This window comes from Calonectris borealis, chromosome 3, assembly GCF_964195595.1.
Source record: "Calonectris borealis chromosome 3, bCalBor7.hap1.2, whole genome shotgun sequence".
NCBI lineage: Eukaryota > Metazoa > Chordata > Aves > Procellariiformes > Procellariidae > Calonectris > Calonectris borealis.
The window spans coordinates 50,032,694-50,051,257 of record NC_134314.1 but is presented as its reverse complement, the minus strand read 5'-3'; the positions used below and the strand labels follow the sequence as shown (position 1 = coordinate 50,051,257).

At 42.0% G+C, this 18,564-nt stretch overlaps 1 protein-coding gene across 2 annotated transcripts in view; it reads left to right on the top strand.

Annotated features, from left to right (window-relative positions):
* Positions 1–904: 904 nt before the first annotated feature.
* Positions 905–18,564, top strand: part of POPDC1 (popeye domain cAMP effector 1) — a 33,221-nt gene continuing 15,561 nt past the window's right edge. For both annotated transcript variants that reach the window (XM_075145577.1, XM_075145578.1), the window contains exons 1-4: positions 905–979; positions 5,467–5,618; positions 6,346–6,579; positions 8,891–9,015. In XM_075145577.1, the coding sequence (XP_075001678.1) occupies positions 6,357–6,579; positions 8,891–9,015 (348 nt within the window). In that variant the 5' untranslated portion in view covers positions 905–979; positions 5,467–5,618; positions 6,346–6,356. The remainder of the gene's footprint in view (positions 980–5,466; positions 5,619–6,345; positions 6,580–8,890; positions 9,016–18,564) is intronic.

The following is an 18,564-nucleotide window of genomic DNA, read 5'->3' as shown; positions in this document are numbered from 1 at the left end:
TTGTAGCTAGCTCATCAGAATGTGTTGAAAGAGATTTTCTGCCTTTGCAGTCCTCATTTATCACTGACAGTCAGGTTCTGGGATCGGCTGGGATGCCCATAGGCTGTATCTGCAATGCCTTTCATCGCTGGATGGTACACATCAACATCCTGGAGATGAGGGCAGGCTTGGTGGCTACGTCCTGCAAGACTGGCGGTGCAGGAGGGGGCTTGACAGGACATCGGCAGAGCAATCTGCCGACATGCAAGGACACAAGTGGCCGGCTTTGGAAGCACGTCATTTTTGGGAGCTGTCAAACCGCCACATGAGCAAACTCAGTGACATTTCTTAAACATTATGCTCGTGACAAAGCAACCACAGCAGGTGCCAAGCTGAGAAGAGCAGATTTCTAAAGGCTATTGTGGCTCCTTGACTCACCATATGGGGGAAATTACTGCTTGTCACTCGTTTAGGGGAGAATTCAGCTCTTCTAATTTTAACCCCCCAAAAGCGAGGCACGCTGCCTAAGGCCTGGGTTCACTCTGCGGTGAATGGAGGCATCTCTGCGGGGTGATTCACCCCACGTGTTGTAGATCCCTCAGCTGGGCACTGCTCGGTATCCGCAGGTTTCAAACTGGGAGCGGGGGGAGGCGACGCTCAGAGTCCAACGGGGAGAACGGGGTGCGCTCCCAAACCGCTGGCCCCTCGCGCCCCCCGCCCCGTGCACCGCACCGCCCCCTGGCGGCCGCGCCGCGCCCCGCGGCCCCCCGCAGCCCCCCGGGGCCGGCGGCAGGCGCCTGCGCGCTGCGGCCGCTCGGTGCCGGCCCCGGAGCTGGCGCCGCCCGCAGCCTCCCGCCGGCTTCTGCCTATTTTAGTCACAGCGACGGCTGGGTGGCCGCGGCGGGACGTGGTGCCGGCGGTGCCGGGAGCGGCAGCCTGAGCCCGTCCCCGTCCCGTCCGGGCGGCCGGGAAACTTTCCCGCGGGCGCGGGCAGGGGCAGGTAAGGGGCGCTCCTGCCGCTGTGCACCGGGGGGGGGACGGCCCTGCGGCGGGGAGGCCGGCGGGCAGGGAGGGGGCGAGCGGCCGGAGGGGCGGTTTACCTGGGCGGCGGCGGGTCCCGGGGCAGGCGGCTGGAGGGATGGGCGCTGGGCTCCGTGCGGGACCTGCCGTGCCGTGCCGTACCCCGGCGCCGGCGGGCGGGGGGAAGGCGCCCCCTGCCCCGGTCCCGCATTCCCCCTTCGGGGGCTCGCGGGGTCTCGCCGCGGGCGCAGCTGCCGGGCGCGGTCCTGCCCGCCGGTCCCAGCCCCGACGGGCACTCGGGGAACGGGAGCCCCGCTGGTGCCCTTCCTGCGGGCAGGCACGGCCTTGGAAATGGCTCTTGGGGGGAAAGGGACGGGTTGCTTGATTACTGGATTTTTTTTTTTTTTTTTTGTATAAACGATGGGTTTGGTGTTCGCACGTTGTGGGCTAAAATGAAGCTTCGGAAGCTCTTCGGGTGACGAGCAGGGCTGCAGGGTGACAGCTGTGCTTGCGGCCCTCGACTCGGGCTTTCTGTGCGCAGTGTAAGCGAAACGGAGAGTGAGCTTGAATACAGTTAACAAAGTTCCATAGTACAGCATATGTAAGAGTATTTCTCATGGTATGGATATTTTTGTTAACGATGCAGAATGAAAATGTTGTTTTGTCTAGAATAGAGTAAGACTAACAAATTTCTGTAGTTAATGACACGTTTAATGGAAATGAACTTGCCTCAAAGAGCATATACATCTTTTCTTATCTACTTTTCCATTCACTCCTACTTCATGTAAAAAGGAAATTGGTAACTTAAACTGTAATTAAATTAATTATGCTAGCACTAATAGTTTGTCTTCAGCTCACAAAAGCAAAGAAACCGATTGTCTAAATTTTCTATGCAGCTTTTGTGCTATAAGACCATAGAAAAGTAGTTAAAGTTCTGCAGATATGATTTAAAAAAAAAGCTTGGTGGGTTTTTTTCCAATTTTTTTTCTTTAGACTTACAAAATCCGTCTACATAAATGATGGACTGTAAAGTTGCAATGACTGTAAAGTTATACAAACATACTCAAGCAAAGCTTTAAGAAGCTCACTTGAATAATGTTGAACAGTAAAGCAGTGGGATACGAATAATCTCAATAAAGTGGATGACATCGTGAGTGGGACACTCTGCACTGTCCCGTATCAGCTTGCCTGACCTGTTCTCCTACTGGAACCAACTGCTTTAAAATTTTCTTCTTCGTCTGTCTTCTGTGAATGTTGTGTAGGTATCCATAAAACCCCTATTTTTTTTAAAGGCATCTTTGTGTCTGAAGATTTAGGGACTAAATACTTTTGGAACGGCTTTCAGAAGTTTGATCTCTTGATGTCCTGAGCATAGAAAAATCCTAGAGTAAGCTCACCTCATTTACATTCTGAGAATTTGTATTTTCAGACTTAAAAACATGATCTATTACCTTTACTGTCTATCGAATTCATGCACACAAAAAAATGAATAGGCTTTGTTGTTAACCATACTAATTTCTGATAGATTTAAAGTGTCACTGAGTGGAAGTTTTTTTGATATTTGTTCTTTTTTTTTTTTTTTTTCCTGTCTGGACAACAAATTGGCTTGAGTTTTCAATCAGCTGACTTTTCAAACTCTTAGTTTGAAAAATTACTTTACTGGATATTAAAAATATTCTTTTAATTATTTGTCTTATGCTCCATAAAGCTTTCATTTCAGTTGACACTATTTCCCCAATTTTTCCAAAATTATTTGACCACGTTGGTTGCATTTTTAACTTCTGATATTAATACATGTCTTCATGTATTGAAGACTTAAGCTGAAGTCTTATGCTGTATTAATCCTTAGCATGCATAACTCTAAATTAAAGTTTTAAAGGCCCGATTCTGTACTTCCAAAATTAATTTTTGACTCTCTGAGATAGCAGAGGGTAGGAAATGACAATTGCTTGTTCATCTGTTGAAAGCAGATTTTTTGCTAATTCTTCAATATTATTTGACAACAGTAGACGTTAGGACTAAAGAATTGATCTAAAAATTACAGAGATGTTATTTTGAATCTTTGTCTTTCTGGTGTTACCTGTGGACAAACACTTTAGGTTAGAGCTTGTAACTCTGCTTGCCTGCCTGTTTTGTTGGTGCTCGAACAGACTCCCTAGTTGAAATTCATGGGCAGCTCTCCTTCGGAGCTGGTGTCACAATCTGTCCTTGTGTCATTTTGCAGATAGCATCAATCTATTTCTGCCAGCTTTAAAATACCATCTTGACAGAGAATTTCAGCAGCTTTCCACTGTTTTCCAGTACGTTAGCGGTGCTGTAATGTTTATTTGTGAGTAGTAAGTTAAGTCCAAATGTCATCACATAAAGCCTTCAACGTATTAAAGACAAAGCTTATAAAAAATGGAGGTGGCTAGATTTAGGTTCCTAGGCTCTAATTTAGGCAACTAAGTAGGTGGCCCAGACTTTCAAAAGCATTGAACATCCTGTTGTTACAACTCTGGACTCTTTATTGTCAAAGGCTTTAAATGACTTGGTCAACACTTGTTGGAGAAGCATCTTCCCATTATGACAGGTTGTGGCTGGTAGATTGTGGCATCAGTACTGTGGCTAACAAGGTGAGCAGTGTTTTGGCTGGGTTGTGAGGAGAATGAGATTGTCACATGTTGTATAGTTGATTTGGCTCGTTGGGTTCCCAGTCTTCAAACGTGTGATGCTTTACAGCCAAGTCTTAGAGAGTAAGGTAGCCTCTCTTCTCCCAGCGATGCAGTACAAAATTTTGCTATTGAATAATCAAGCATCTGGAAAGCTTTGTTGATTTGTAATCAGATGCAGCTGAAGTTACTTCTTGCAGCCTGTTTTGATCTTGAGGTGAGTTGATGGACTTATGGCTGGTTCTGTATCTGTATGTGAATTTGGTTGTCTTTACTCGTTCTGTTGGCATGCTAAGTGGTGCTTTTATTGGCAGGTGACTAGGCAGTGGAAGACTGAACGTGGATAGAAACTCAGCTGATAACTTTTTGCAAAAGATCTAAAGATCCTGCTGTTCCAGTGTAGGGAGTTCATACTGTTTGAGCACGATGATGAGATGTGTGTAAGATGAGCACACACATGGTTATCCAGTTAGCAATTATCTTCTGTTGAGGAGCGCATTAAAATGCCAGTCCTGCAGCCTCCTATGGGCTCGCGCTTTCGTTCCATGTGTGAGCGGCTTTGTCAGGACAGTGGAACTGCTCTCGTGGCTCTGTCACTAAATTCATGCAAAAGAGCTGAAAGAAAATAGGAGTGTGTTTGGGTGATGCCTGTATGATACCTGGACCGTGAATTTGTTTGGACACCATGATTATTGATAACAACTTAGTGTAGAACTTGTTTATGCCAAAAAACCCACATTTTAGTTAACCTTTGTGAATAACTAATGTAGGAATGAAAAGAGGAAGGTAAGCTTTTAAGAAACAAGGGAATTATGTATTTTGGTAAGAACTAGATACATTTTTTTCTTTTAAAATAATTTCTATCCAGATATGGATAGCACTATGTCCCTGCTAGTGTTTGATCCTGCAAGATGTCTCTGGATGTTCTGTAGTGTGCCTTAGCTGTGACAGGCTCTGGGCAACGGAGAGGAACTATCAGAGGGTTCAGGTTTTCTTTCCGATTTCTTTCTTCCTGCTACTTTAAAAAGGGGGTTAAAAGACTGATTAATTTCGGAAATTGTCCAGCTTGCTTATGCCTTGTACACAAGTTGATTGGGGGGAAAATAGTAAAAAGAATGGATGAAGCAACTCAAAATTACGTCACAGCTCAAGAAACACTCGCAAGTAAGAGAGATGCTGAGTGTATTCCAGTCTGCAGGAAATACTGAGTGTATTAACCGTGACTCAAAATTGTCTGCTGAGCAGATGAATTACATGACAGTTGGTAAGCATGCACGGCAGGGACGTGCGCTGCCTCTGCAGAATTTACTTGAATGCAGATCTCACCGTGTTGTGTTATGGAGCCTGTTTGCTCAGTGATACGTGCATGTATTTAATTAACAAGACTCAGGCAGAGCTCCATATAATCTCTACTGCTGCGGCAGTGGGGGACCATATGTGCCTCGCTGGAAGCAGGGTTCTCCCGTGTTTCTGACAGTCCATCTAGGAACAGTCGTGTTCCTCCAGCTGGGAACTGCTCTGGGTTGAGAAGACCTTCTGGAGTGCTTGTAGCACTGACTGCAGTTTCCTAGAGAGACCAGCTTTTAAGCTTTTAAAGGTAGTGTCTTGAAATCTTCTAGTTTCTCTTTTTAGTTTGTTTTTAATAGGAATTTTTTACATTGTATTGGGAAGACATTTGCCCACAGATATCTTTTTTTTTTTTCCCTTTTAATTGGTGTGAAAGGAAAATATGCTAGATCTATTATTACAACAACAAAAAAACCCTATGTATTTTTACATTAGAAATCAGCTTTTTTAACTGTCTCGTTTTCTCCAGGAGTTCCACAGACAACCAAAGGTCTTGCAAGCTTGCTCATACGAGGTAGACCAAGTGATTTCCCTGAAAGACTGGCAACCTTGTCATAACTTAGCAGCCTGGGCATCTCCCTTTCTGTTTTGGTAGCATCTGATCAACTAGGAGGAGAAACGGTAGTTTTTATTTACTGTTCTCAAAAGTGGTTTGGGGTTTTTTTGCCTACTCTGGTTAATGTGTGCAAGATGATATGTGGCTTAGGAGACCTCCAAATGATTCTACAAATACTGCAATAAAGCCAGAAGTTGAGACTGTCTTTGGTTTTGATTTTTGTATGGTTTGCTGGCTTTTTTTTTTTAATCAACCAAGCAGCACGTGTTCCTCCTTTAAGACCTTCCATTCCTTATTTAGAAGAACAGCTTTGTGTGCCATAAAGGAGACCTACACTAGATAAGCCTTTTTGTTAAGTTGTTAAGTTCTCTTAAATATCTACTTTGCCTAAGATCATGGACCCATTCAATAAATGGTAGACTGAAATGTGATTTTTATTTCTGTAGGACTAGGAAGAATACATAGGATTGTACTGAGCAATGACAGTCATAATAGCTAGTGTTCAAGCAGTGTTGTTTATATGCATATGGTCCAAATTTTGAAATGTACCATTCTTCAAGCTTAGCACTTAGGTGAAAGAGATAGTAAAGCATTACTGAACTATAAATCTAGCATACCCTTTAAAACATTTGTAGATTCCCCCCCCCCCCCCCCCCCCCCCCCCGTGAATGATAACAGAAAATATATCCTGGGAAGAGAAAAAATAACCCTAAAATCCAGGTGTATGTCTAATATATTTCAGTTTAATGCATGGTGATTTTTCCCACCCCCCTTCTCTCTCTCTGATTGCAGGAGACTCCAAGATGAATACTGCAGCAATGAGCCCACTCACGGTTACCCCACTAAGTTTTATTCCAGACTTAAAAAATGCCACCCTGGTGCCTTTCAATGAGACTGCATGTGAAAACTGGAAAGAGATTCATCATCTTGTTTTCCACGTGGCAAATACTTGCTTTGCAGTTGGACTGGTTATTCCAACTACTCTGAACTTTCATATGATTTTTCTGCGAGGCCTGCTCACCATAGGTAGGAGAATTATTCTGGAGAGATTTGCGACCTTCCTGTGACAGAAGTAGCAGTTTGTGACCATTACGGAGCTGGTCTCTTCAGCTTATGGTGAAATTACAGCCCGTATTCATGGTCATTGTACTCTGCTGAAGGTTTTTTTGGTGTAAGTGGGGATCTGTTCTGACCCTGACATACTTTTTCTAGAAAGGTTATATGTGCCTAGGCTCTAAAAATTTCCCAGAAACATAACTTACAATTTCAAACCTATGAAGATGTCAACTTGAAGACAAGTGGACCCCATTTACTTCAGATGTGACTGGCTGCTTAAAATTCATTAAATTCCAAATCATAGTTAAGTCTATGGATCCTTAAGACCTTAATTTTAGGTTTCAAGTAAGTACTGGGACTGTGTATTGGCTGGTGCACTGGCTTAGTATGTCTGCAGCAGGGGAGGTTTTCCTTGAGAAGCTTGATGTCGGCCCACGTGTTCTTTAAATGTGGGTTCAAACATGTGGCACTTGGGGGTCACCAGCGTTATTTTCATTGCCGATTTAGAAACGTGGGCTTTCGATATGGAGTGCAGTCTGTGTTCTCCTGAAGTCAGTCATATTTCCTCCACCACTGTAGGCATTTTGCAACACCAAAATTTGACTTCGGAGGAAAAGCTAAATTTGGCATATTTGAGACTGAGCAAGCGTGGTTTCATTTGTAACATTCTTGCAGTCCCTCAGCTATTTCAAAGCCCCTGTACTTTGTGTGGGACAAGGCCTTTGTGATCAAAGGAGGAGTAGTAGTGAGCCATTGCAGTGTAAGAAAGATAAACCCGAGTGTATCGCAACACGGAGCATGCTTAAGTATTTTTAAGTGAGAATGCTTATTCATATAATAGTGTGGGTCAGTTGTATGATAGAACTTCTATGGTTAAATTTACAATGATCTTGCCTTTTTTTTATAGCTGTAATAGGATAACTTATTAAAACAGACTGCACCGATGACCAAGGGTCTGAGCATTGCAAGACCTGTTGTCTGTGTAGTTCTCGTTTTAAAAGCAGTGGGAGCCCTGCACTTCCTGAGCCTGCCACGTTGGTCTGTAGGTCTTGTTACAGTTTGAGCAGATATGGAATCGGAGTTTTGCAAGCTGAGGTGGCAGCTGGAAGCAAATTTACGCTGTGGGCAGCATAAGTAATGAAACGTGGTTCCTAGGGATCTGTCCCCTTTGCTTTGATGACCCTGCCCCGGTCTCTCTGCTGCTCCACAATATTGCTTCTCTTCAATACTTCCAGACCTCGTATCCTCCCATCCCTCGTAGTCTAATCAAGCTGGTCAAGAGTCACCATATTTTGATTTTTCTGATCCGTATATAAGTGCTACCTGGCCAGTCAACAACCCAGACAGAATAGATAGTACTGAGTTCATGAATTCAGCATCATCTTCAGGGAGAAAGGGGGAAGGGACACTAATTTGGCACCTTCCCCTTGTTGTCTTTGCATGAAACTGAAGGGAAAATATATCTGTGACCTCTACAGCCATCTCTATTGGACGGTAGGCTCACAGTTATCTGGGAGAGATTCACTGATGCATAATCTATCATTTGATGAGTATTGTCTTTGTAGGCTAAAAATAGAATCTCTAATCATACATCATGCCTTATCTTTTAAAACAATTGTAATTATTCAAAGTAAAGCAACTAAAAAAAGAGTAAGCATTTGAAATTTTCTCTTTGATGTCATACAAGAGAATTCAGATTCCTGCTGTGACCTTGTCAAAATGCAGCAATGATACTTCCTTTAAATTTTCAAAAATATCTGCGTATGACTTTAGGAGGTTTTTGTGCAACTACTGCTCACTAGTTAGGTATGAATGTCACTGATACGAACAACAAGTGTTCATTTCTAGACTCTTGTTTATCTAATTAATGCAATACTAGTAATAAAGTTTTGTGAGCTGCTTAATTTTTTTTTTTTTTGTACTTAAGATACAGTTTTCCCCCATCCCATTTCTACTTCATTTTAGTAACAGACCATCGTGGGCTGCACCTTGCTGCTTTCCTCAGTCCTGATCTGAATTATTGTCGCTCCAATGTATCAGTCCCCTGCAATGGGACTGCAGTCTGCTGTCAACCTGCTCTCAGGGCCTGTTTGTAGCATTCTAGTGATTAGCTCATGCTAGCAGTGTGTGCATTGATCCACAGAGCCTAACTGTAGTAAAGCTTGTAGAATATATTGCTTTTCAGTGTAATTACACCCAGTGGACACATTCTTGATGGCTTTGTACGAATGTGTTTATTGTTCAGTAAAATTTAACTTCCTTTTTTTTTTAATTTTTACAGGATGTGCACTGTTCATCATTTGGGCTACACTCTACCGTTGTGCCTTGGACGTAATGATCTGGAATTCTGTGTTTTTGGTTGTCAACCTTTTACATTTCATATACCTAGTGTATAAGAGAAGACCGGTATGTATAAATTGCACACGCAGTCTAGTAAGATGCAAGAGAAAGGAAGTTTTGCCCATGTTTGCTGGACAAACCAATGAATTACACGGCAGTTCTTCTGGACGAAGTCAGTTAGCTACTTCAGGAAGGATCCAGACCATAAGTATGATCTAATGCAGTACACAGTTATTTCCCTGAAATCCATATTCTTGAAAAATGATTTGACTTTAGAAGTTACTATTGGCTGGTTTTGGCTGTTGTGTTTAGTTTTGGTGGTAAGGAAGGGGTTACATAGTTTCTTTGCAGAGAGACCAGAAATGGTAGTTTGGGGGTTGTGTGTGTTTCTTTTTTTTGTCACCTACAAGCATACATGCATACAGGCCTCCTGAAATAAAATCCTATCAAGATACTTAAAATTGAGCATTCCAGGACAGTAACTTTTTTAAATTAGGAGTTTGGGAGGGATCAAACTTTCCTACCTCACTTTTAAGTCTTGAACATCCCCTGTGGTGGGAGAGGAGACTGATAAATGACAAATGCCCTGATAGACTGTTATTTCAACATGGAAACAAATGCTGATGTCCATTTATAAATGACCTTCACACTCTTTGCTTTGCTGACAAGTGCTTTAGCCCATATGTTTTGTACTGCCACGTTCCTTTTAAATACAAATGAAAGGTGAGATGCTATTACTCTTTTTGAACATCTATGGGACTCAGAGATAAGCAGCAAAATTGAGTAGGGTGTGGGAAGAGCAGTACTAAGTAAGATGATCCTTCCTTTTATCCCATTTAGTGCATTCATTGAGTTTTGAGGGTCATGTCTGGGAATTTTGCAACTCCTTTTGTTGCCTTCAGAAGGATGTATCGGGATAACTTTCTTCAAATGCACTGTAAGAATATATTTGAAATGTATACCAAAAATACAGGATTCTTTGCCCTGCTTTCAGCTAAATGTATATCCAATAGAAAATCAATTTATTTTAATTAGTATTATTCATCCAGAAGTAGATTCTGTTTCTGCAAAATGATTAGCAACCCAGCCTTCTGTTGGTATATGCACATCAAAACTAGGTAATCTTTAATATAATAGTTGCTATTATGTGCCAATCAAATATTAATGAAGTGCTAAGTGTTCTAAATGTTAATATTACATTCTATAGTCTCCAAAATCTAAGGCAGATAGATTTATAATGTGAAGATTACAGGAATATATATGGCATTACATTATCAGCAGAATAACTCTGCCTTTGCCCAAAATCAGACACATTCTGGAAGTGTATAACAGCTGGTACAAAATAAAAAAAAAAACACAAAACACAAAACCTAGCTGGAAATAGGCTCTTCAGCAAGTCAACACAGCCTGTGCAAGAAAGCAGCTAGGAAATTAGCAACCTCCTCCTTTCCTGGCAAGGCAGCATGAAGGCTGACTTCTGTCTTGCCTAGAAGATAGCTTAAAACTAGACTGATCTACTACTAGACGTTTATAGATGTGTGGTAAATATTTCTAGTCCTTTAAATTACTCTCTCACAGGGAGTAATCTTCCCAGTTAACGAGTAAGTTCCTCTTTGGTTTGTATTGCTAATGCTATTATTTCAGACTATTCAATCCATTTATGTCATCATCAAGATACAGCAGCATGGTGAAACTGCACCGTATTTCTGCTATCAGCCGTGGCCATGCTGCCCACTGCACCACACAAAATAACAGTTGTGATAATGTCGAGCCAGCGAAGCCAGACTCTGCATGTTTGTGGTTGCAGTTAGATATCCTATGCAGCTACTCTGGTCTCTAATAGGGGATGAGCTCATGTGCGTTCTTTGCCCTCAATGAAGCCACCAAGTGAGCATGTTCTGCTTCCCCTCAACCCACCCATCAGCTTAGCCTTTTAATGTCATCCCGAGGCCTCTACTCCTTTGTCCGATGGGACAGGAATTGGCTAACAAAGGAAATTATTGCAAAAGACAGGAGTGCACAACTGGTATAAACTCATTTCCCTAGAAAACCAAGCCTTAAAACTTGTCTGTATTTCTAAAAGTGTGTTCTGGCATCTGTTCTTAGAACATGGGTAATGGTCCTCGGGTTCATACCCATCCAACCCTTTCCCAAATTCTAAATAAAAGGTTTTTGGAGAGTGAAGGAGCATCTTGGGAGGAAGACACACTGGTTTGTGGTTTAGTAAAAAAAAAAATCCCCTTACAATGTGTAAAGCAATACTGAATGAAAAAGGAAAAACACTTTCTTCTGTGACTACAATTGTATACTAAAAGCTATGCTAGTATAGATTGGGGGGTTTTGTGCATTATAATATAGACTTCATCATATTGAAGTGCCAGCTATTTTCACTCAGTTTAGTAAATTTGTGAGCAGAATTATTTGTAAGCATGTGATAGAAGTGGATGAAGTACTCTATAGGTGGGTTTAAAAGAAGGAATTATGTAAGGACATGAAACTTGACTGATAAACTGTCAGTCTCTAAAGTTAGTAGAAAATTACCTCTAAGAGGAAGGACTGGAGGACCTGCCTTTAACTTTGCTCTCCGTTTCTGTACGCCTTCCCTGCTGGCTCTGGAACCACAGCAGAATTGAGGTGCTCAGCACTCCCACAGACACTGCACCATACACATGTGGTGCAAAACCACAGCTATTCTTATACAGAATAAACTAGAATTCTAGACAGAGAATGTTACAGGAAATGTAGGAAAACAGACTTTGGACATCTTCTAAAATGCTGTGCAAGTTAAGGATTTCAACTTAAGTAGAGCCAGAGCAAGCTGTCAAAGGAAGAAGAGTTAAGGAAAATGAGAGAAAGTGAGAGATGATAGAAAGGCTGAAATCTTCAACTGCAGAACAAACTCCGATAGGCAACCACAGCATATAAAAAGAGGCTAAATGTTAAATTGCACCGTCTACAACAAGTTGATAAATTGAGTACATCTACTTGTATGTGTGTATGTGTTAACAAAGGAAGGGTTCTACCTACAGCAGCGTTCCTCCAGTATGGAGCACAGATTCACCCAAAGGTTACCATCTGCAGGGCTACATGACCTTTACAACTTAAAGCTTAGCCAAGAATTATTTCTGATAGATTAGCCATGCAGTGGTGTTTCTTTGTGTATTAAGACTTAAAATAACTTAAATATTTTTCTTTCCGTTAAGTTTAAGAAATTATAGTATTTGTAAACATTACATGAAAAGTTATACTAAATATTATACTCTTTTAATTGTTGTAATATCTAATATTTTCAGTAATTATTTTTAAATTGGTGTTTTTTCAAAACACCCCCTACACACCTTAACACTAGTTCCTTTTCACTTTTAGTTCTCAGCTCACTGTCTAACAATGAAATGATACCAAAAGATCTCTCTATCAGAAAGACCTGAAAGGAAACTTAGTGCAAGCTAATTAACATTTATTCCTTTAGAATTTGTATTCAAGGCACATAATTTGGGCAGAACTTCTAAGAGTGCATAATAGTTGAATTGCATAACAGCTGGTTCTTTGTGTGGGATAGAAGAACTATCCAGTTTAGGTGAGTCCAGCATAAAGAAGTTTAGTATCTGGTTCTCGTCAGAGTCTACCAAAATACTTCCCGTGTCCTGGCAAGAACACCAAACGGTTGTTTGCAACCAGCTTGATCCATGGTGTGGAAACTGTTCAGACAGCCACACTCCTGCTTCTCTGGCTCCGAAACCAGAGGAGACCAGGGCTTCTGAGGGGGCTGGAGTTCCACTCGTACCTGTAGACAGCAAGCTTGTGCTCCAGCCACTGATACCTGAGACACTGTGCTGTTTGATTTCATGCTGGAACACTGAAGGAGCACTTGCACTGCCAGATACCTACTGGGAGGCAAGCTAATTGGGCCGGCATTCACCTGAGCGCAGTCCTGCCACACTATATGCTCATGCTTGACTGTGTCCTAACTTGGGTACAACATCATCAGGGGACTTTCCTGGCCAAGGTCCTGGGCTTGTGCTCGAGTCCAGCAATGTTTAAATAGTCTTTGTGGTGGTGGGGTTTGGATTTTTTTTTTAATACTCTAATCTGTCTAGTTCTTTGTGTGACTCCCATCACTGTATCTGATCGTGGCCTAGGATTGCTGCTTTACTTCAAGGTAATGTGTATACCAGATTACAGTGAATGTAAAACTACTCATTCCGCCTTTGTCCCTATATGAATTTCTGGACTGCAGCTGCTTCTCTCTGTCCATGGCAAAACATAGCATTGTTCTGTGGGGAAGGATGAGGAAAATTTCTCAAACTCAAAATAAAGCATTGGAAAGATCTAATGGAAATTCTGTCTTGGACAGTGAGAGTACTTACAGTTGTGTTAATGAATGACAGATAATAAGCAGTTGAAGTCAGCTGCATTTAAAATAAGTTTCCTGAATATATATGCTAATTCTACTCATTCCAGCATGATCAAAATACGGTCTTCCACCAATTCCATGACAACAAAAGTGACGTGGTTGAACTGTAAGTTTCATCTTTCTTGTTTGGTCATGTGAAACCTCTCTGGCACATATATCATAGTCATTTAACCCTGACCTTTGTAGATGTGCACACTCCTCTTTCAAAATCTGTTTTTGTGGTGGTAAAGCTTGCAGTGCTTAGTTCAGATCAATGCCCCCAGCTCCCTACTCCAGATCTTGAACGGAACAAGGGAGCTTGCAGGAACAGTCTTCCATGTGAAGGCTTCCTAGATGCTCCTTCTGGTGAGACTGGAGTTACTACTGGAAGAGCTGCCTGAAACCAAATTTCAGTTCTGTTGACTCTAAAAATGAATGACTACATCTTGACAGTCTCTATAATTTTGGATAGAGAACAAAGTAAAATCATGAAACCACCACTACAGATGCCTTTACTGAATCTTTCTCTCTTTTTTTCTTCACCTTTTGCAATATTGAACTGCTTTCTGAAGACAGAAATACGTGGGAAATAGAAACAGTGAAATGTAAGAGTAATATCAAATCCTTTTAGCTGGGAAATGCTCTACATAGGCATTGACTGTTTTCTTAGGTAGCCTCAGTCACATTTCAGGATACTTGTCCTGAAATACTACATGGTTCAGGACGTGAGCACTCCCAGAAATGAAGGGCCTCTGAGAGGAAGCATGTGATATGAGTCTAACAATTAAGAGTACAAATAATTATTTGTGATCTCTACTTCTGCAACAGTAGCTTTGCCTTATGAAATAGGAATTGGAATCATTTTGTCTCACTCCATCCACCTCCAAGTTAAACATCTAGTTTAAGCTGGTTGTCCAGTGTGATTCAACCCACCCACCTGATATCCGTTTAAGATGTGATAGTGACATCCCTCTCCACTGGCTAGAGAACAAGCCTACATGACCATTATAAACTACTAACCAAGCTTTATATAGTCATAGTTAGGTGAGATGCACTTCACTGCTGCCCTCTAGCAGTACGAGGAAAAAAGTTCCAATTGCTTCATGCTAATCTAAACCGTAACACAGTGGAGAACTGGAGTCTGGCTTTCAGACTTGTTTTACTACCACTGCAGCTCTGGTCTGGGAACTGTGGGTACTCTGCTTCTCTGAAGACTGGGCTCTATACCTAGTAAATTATGTGAATTTAAACAATAGTTGAAATTGTATGGAATCAGGGTAATATCCCAAACAATATATGAATCTGTTACAGACTCTGATCAGCAAACTTACTTGAAGTGCTGCCTAGTAGTCACATGTGTCTTTTTAGCTGTCTTACACATTCTGTTTATTATGAACTTCAAGGCTGTTTTTAAGTGCTTTTCCTATAGAAAGCTAGAGAATGAAAAAAAAAAAAAAAAGAATTATCAGGAACTAATTTTGAATGAGATTTTCTGTCTGCAGATATTGGATTACCCATCTCAAAATCAGTTTTATGTAGTCATCCTCACAAATGACGTTTTTAAGGAAAGAAAGGAATGGAAGAATAATTACAAGTTAGTCACATTACAGAATGAATAATTTATATGTTCAGTTGTTAAATATTTATTTTATTAAATGGTGCATGCAAAATAGCATCGAGTTTCTCTTCTGACCAGAAGGTTATTTCTGTGGTTTTGACTCCTTGGAGCTTTACAGATTTGGCTTTTTTAGTCTGAGTGGAAACCGAAAGAGTCTAATCGGTGTCTCTACAGAGCTCTGACTCGGAGCTCTGGCAGCATCCCAGAATATTTCAACCACTGCTGAACAAAACATTACACCTACCCGTATGGCTCATGTGGAATATGACCCACAAGCATGACTGGAGAAGCAGTCAGCTGCGCTTGTGAAGGGTGAATAGTCTGTTACGAGGGAGACCATCTAAAGTATATCTGCAGTGTCCTGATCTATCTTTAAGAAAGTGGTTATGCCTGCTTTCCCTTTTAAGTATTGTACATTAGAGGAAGCTCATGAAACCTGGATTATGTGCTAGTTAAGGGATTGCATTAGCGCTCTGGGGCCAAGTCCTGTCCTCATGTCTGTATGCGTTGATTTGAATTCGGGAGTCTTGGGAGCTACTTGTATGTTCATCTGAGAAAGGAATTTATCTTTCTTTGATTTACAGTGGTCATGTGTAGAAAGAGGTGTAAAGTAAATTGGTACGGCTGTTAAAACAAATTGTCATCTAACTTCACAGGTATATGGAACATATTTTGGAATCAAACAGTTCAGGGCAATCCCAGACGCAACTTCTCTTGCTAGTTTAAATTTAATTTCTTGTTTTGTTTAAATTTAACCTTTGTTTTGTCCATGTAGGTGTCCTCTGAGGTGTTAAAGACTGTGGCATAAGGAACATACAGGAAATTCAAAACCTCTGTTTCATATAAATGTAGTCACTGGTGGAAGATGTAATTAGTAATTGACTCAATGTGAAACCAGTGTAACTTGAGGTCAGGTGACATAGCAAACATATGTAAGTCCATGAGCCCTGATGGCATGCACCCATGGATGCCGAGGGACCTGGCTGATGTCACTGTGAGGCCAGTGACATCTTGATAATCTTTGAACAATCATGGCGACTGGGAGAAGCGCCTGAGGACTGGAAGAAAGCAGATGCCACTGCTTTCTTCAAAAAGGGCAAGAAGTAGGACCCAGGGAACTGCAGGCTAGTCAGCCTCACTGTGATCCCTGAGAAGGTGATGGAATAGCTAATCCTAGAACCCATTTCCAGGCGTGTGAAGGACAAGAAGGTGATCGGAAGCAGTCAGCATGGATTCACCAAGGAGAAGTCATGTTTAACCAACCTGATAACATTCTACAATGAAATGATTGGCTGGGTGGGTCAGAGGAGAGCGGTAGATATTTTCTACATTAACTTTAGTAACGCTTTTGACACTGTCTTCCATGATCTGCTCATAGAGAAACTATTGAATTATGGGCTGGATGAGGAGACAGTGAGATGGATTGAAAACTGGCTGAATGGCTGGGCTGAGGGTGGTAGTCAGGGATATGAAGTCTTTTTGAAGATGTGCACTGTGCACACTAAACTAGTGTACACACTGTAACCTAGGGGTCAATACTGGGCCCAGTCCTGTTTGATATCTTCATTAATGATCTGGATGATGGGGCAGAGTGTACCCTGATGACACAAAACTGAGAGGAGTGGCTGATAGGCCAGAAGGCTGGGCAACCAACCAGAGGGACATCAATAGGCTGGAGAAATGGGCCAACAAGAACCTCATGAAGTTCAACAAGAAGTGCAAAGTCCTGCACCTGGGGAGGAACAACTCCATGCACTAATATATGCTGAGGGCTGACAAGCTGGAAAAAATCTTTGCAGAAAAGGACCTGGGGGTCCTGGTGGGCACCAAGTTCAACATGAGCCAGCAATAGGCCCTTGCAGCAAAGAGGGGCAACGGTATCCGTGGCTGCATTTAGGAAGAGCATTGACAGCAGGTCAAGGTGGGGGTGATCCTTGCCCTCTACTCAGCACTGGTGAGACACATCTGGTGTGCTGGGTCCAGTTCTGGGCTCCCTAGTACAACAGAGACATGGACATACTGAAGAGAGCCCAACGAAGGGCCATGAAGATGATTAAGGGACTAGAGCATCTCTCATATGAGGAAAGGCAGAGAGAGCTGGGAGTGTGTGGCCTAGAGAAGAGAAGGGGATCTTATCAATATATATAAATACTGAAAGGGAGAGTGCAAAGAAGACAGAGCCAGGCTCTTTTCACTGGTGCCCAGTGACAGGACCAGTGGCAATGGGCACGAAATGAAGTACAGGAGGCTCCGTCTGAACATCAGGAAACACTTTTTTTACTGTGAGGGTGATTGAGCACTGGCACAGTTGCCCAGAGAGGTTGTGGAGTCTCTATCCTTGGAGATACTAAAAAAAAAAAAAAAGTCTGGACACGGTTCTGGGCAACGTTGCTCTAGGTTACCATGCTTGATCAGGGAAGTTGGACAAGATGACCTCCAGAGGTCCATTCTAACCTCAACCATTCTGTGATTCTGTGACTTTATTGTTAATCTTGTCAGAACAGTTACATTCTAGCCCTCCTCTTCTCGGTTCTGATAGCATTTCTGGGGCAGAGATTAATTTATAAGAGGGACACATGTAACAAAATGTTGACAGAGTAATGAAATAGGAAGATCCATTTAAATCTTTTGAGGAGGCAGTAATTCACATTTCATTGAAGCTTATGTATGGACAGATCAAAAAATCAAACAAACTGAATGCTTTAATACAGTTGTGGCTGGTAAATGTACACAGATACTGTACACAAAGTTGACAATAAGTTCGTCTGTGTATAAGGAAAAGAAAGTTCTCAGGAGTGCTCTCACGAGAATTTTTTACATTAAGCTCTCGGAAGCAGGTATTGGTGTGTGTTTCACATGGAGGCTGCATGAAAATCCTCGTGGTTTATAAACTTGCTTTCACTTTTCATGGTTTGAGGCTGTGTGGGTAAAAAGTGAAGTCTGCAGGTTTGGGATATCCTTTTGTGGAGCTTTTGTGGAAATATAAATACTGAGAAGTCATGAAGTGATAATAGCAAGGTCACGTAAGCAGCCTTATCTCTCCTGTTCAGCAATTTAATAACGGACAGTATACTGTTTCTGTGGGATTAACCCACCATCTCTGCCCACGGGATTGTCACTTCCAGAGTGATTCCCATGGCGTGGCCCGAATGTGGGATGGATTGCATCAGTGATTGAGGCTGTGTATGAAATACTCCAAACATGGTTCCGTAAATCCAGAATGTTTCTGCCTCAGCTCAATTTGTTCTATATTTAACTAAATTTGAAATGTAACAAGGAAGCTTTCTCAATTTCCCCAAAACTTTTTGTCATGCTTGATTTACTATTTTACACGCACATCTAATTCTACTGAAAACAGCCCGGGGAGTATTTGTGATGTGGACTACATACATCTCTTAGGGGTTAGAGACTAATATTTTCATCCTAAAATGCTCTCCTGGGCCAGGAATAGTGGCAGTTTGAAACCTCATGGGCCTCAGACAGCCTGGGGCCTCTCATGGTCATTCTGGATTCCCCACCCCCTCCAGCCACAAGGTGACCAGAAGTTTCTCAATTCCCACTGTTGGCTACCATCAGCTGAAAAGTGACTCCTGGGCTTCTGTGC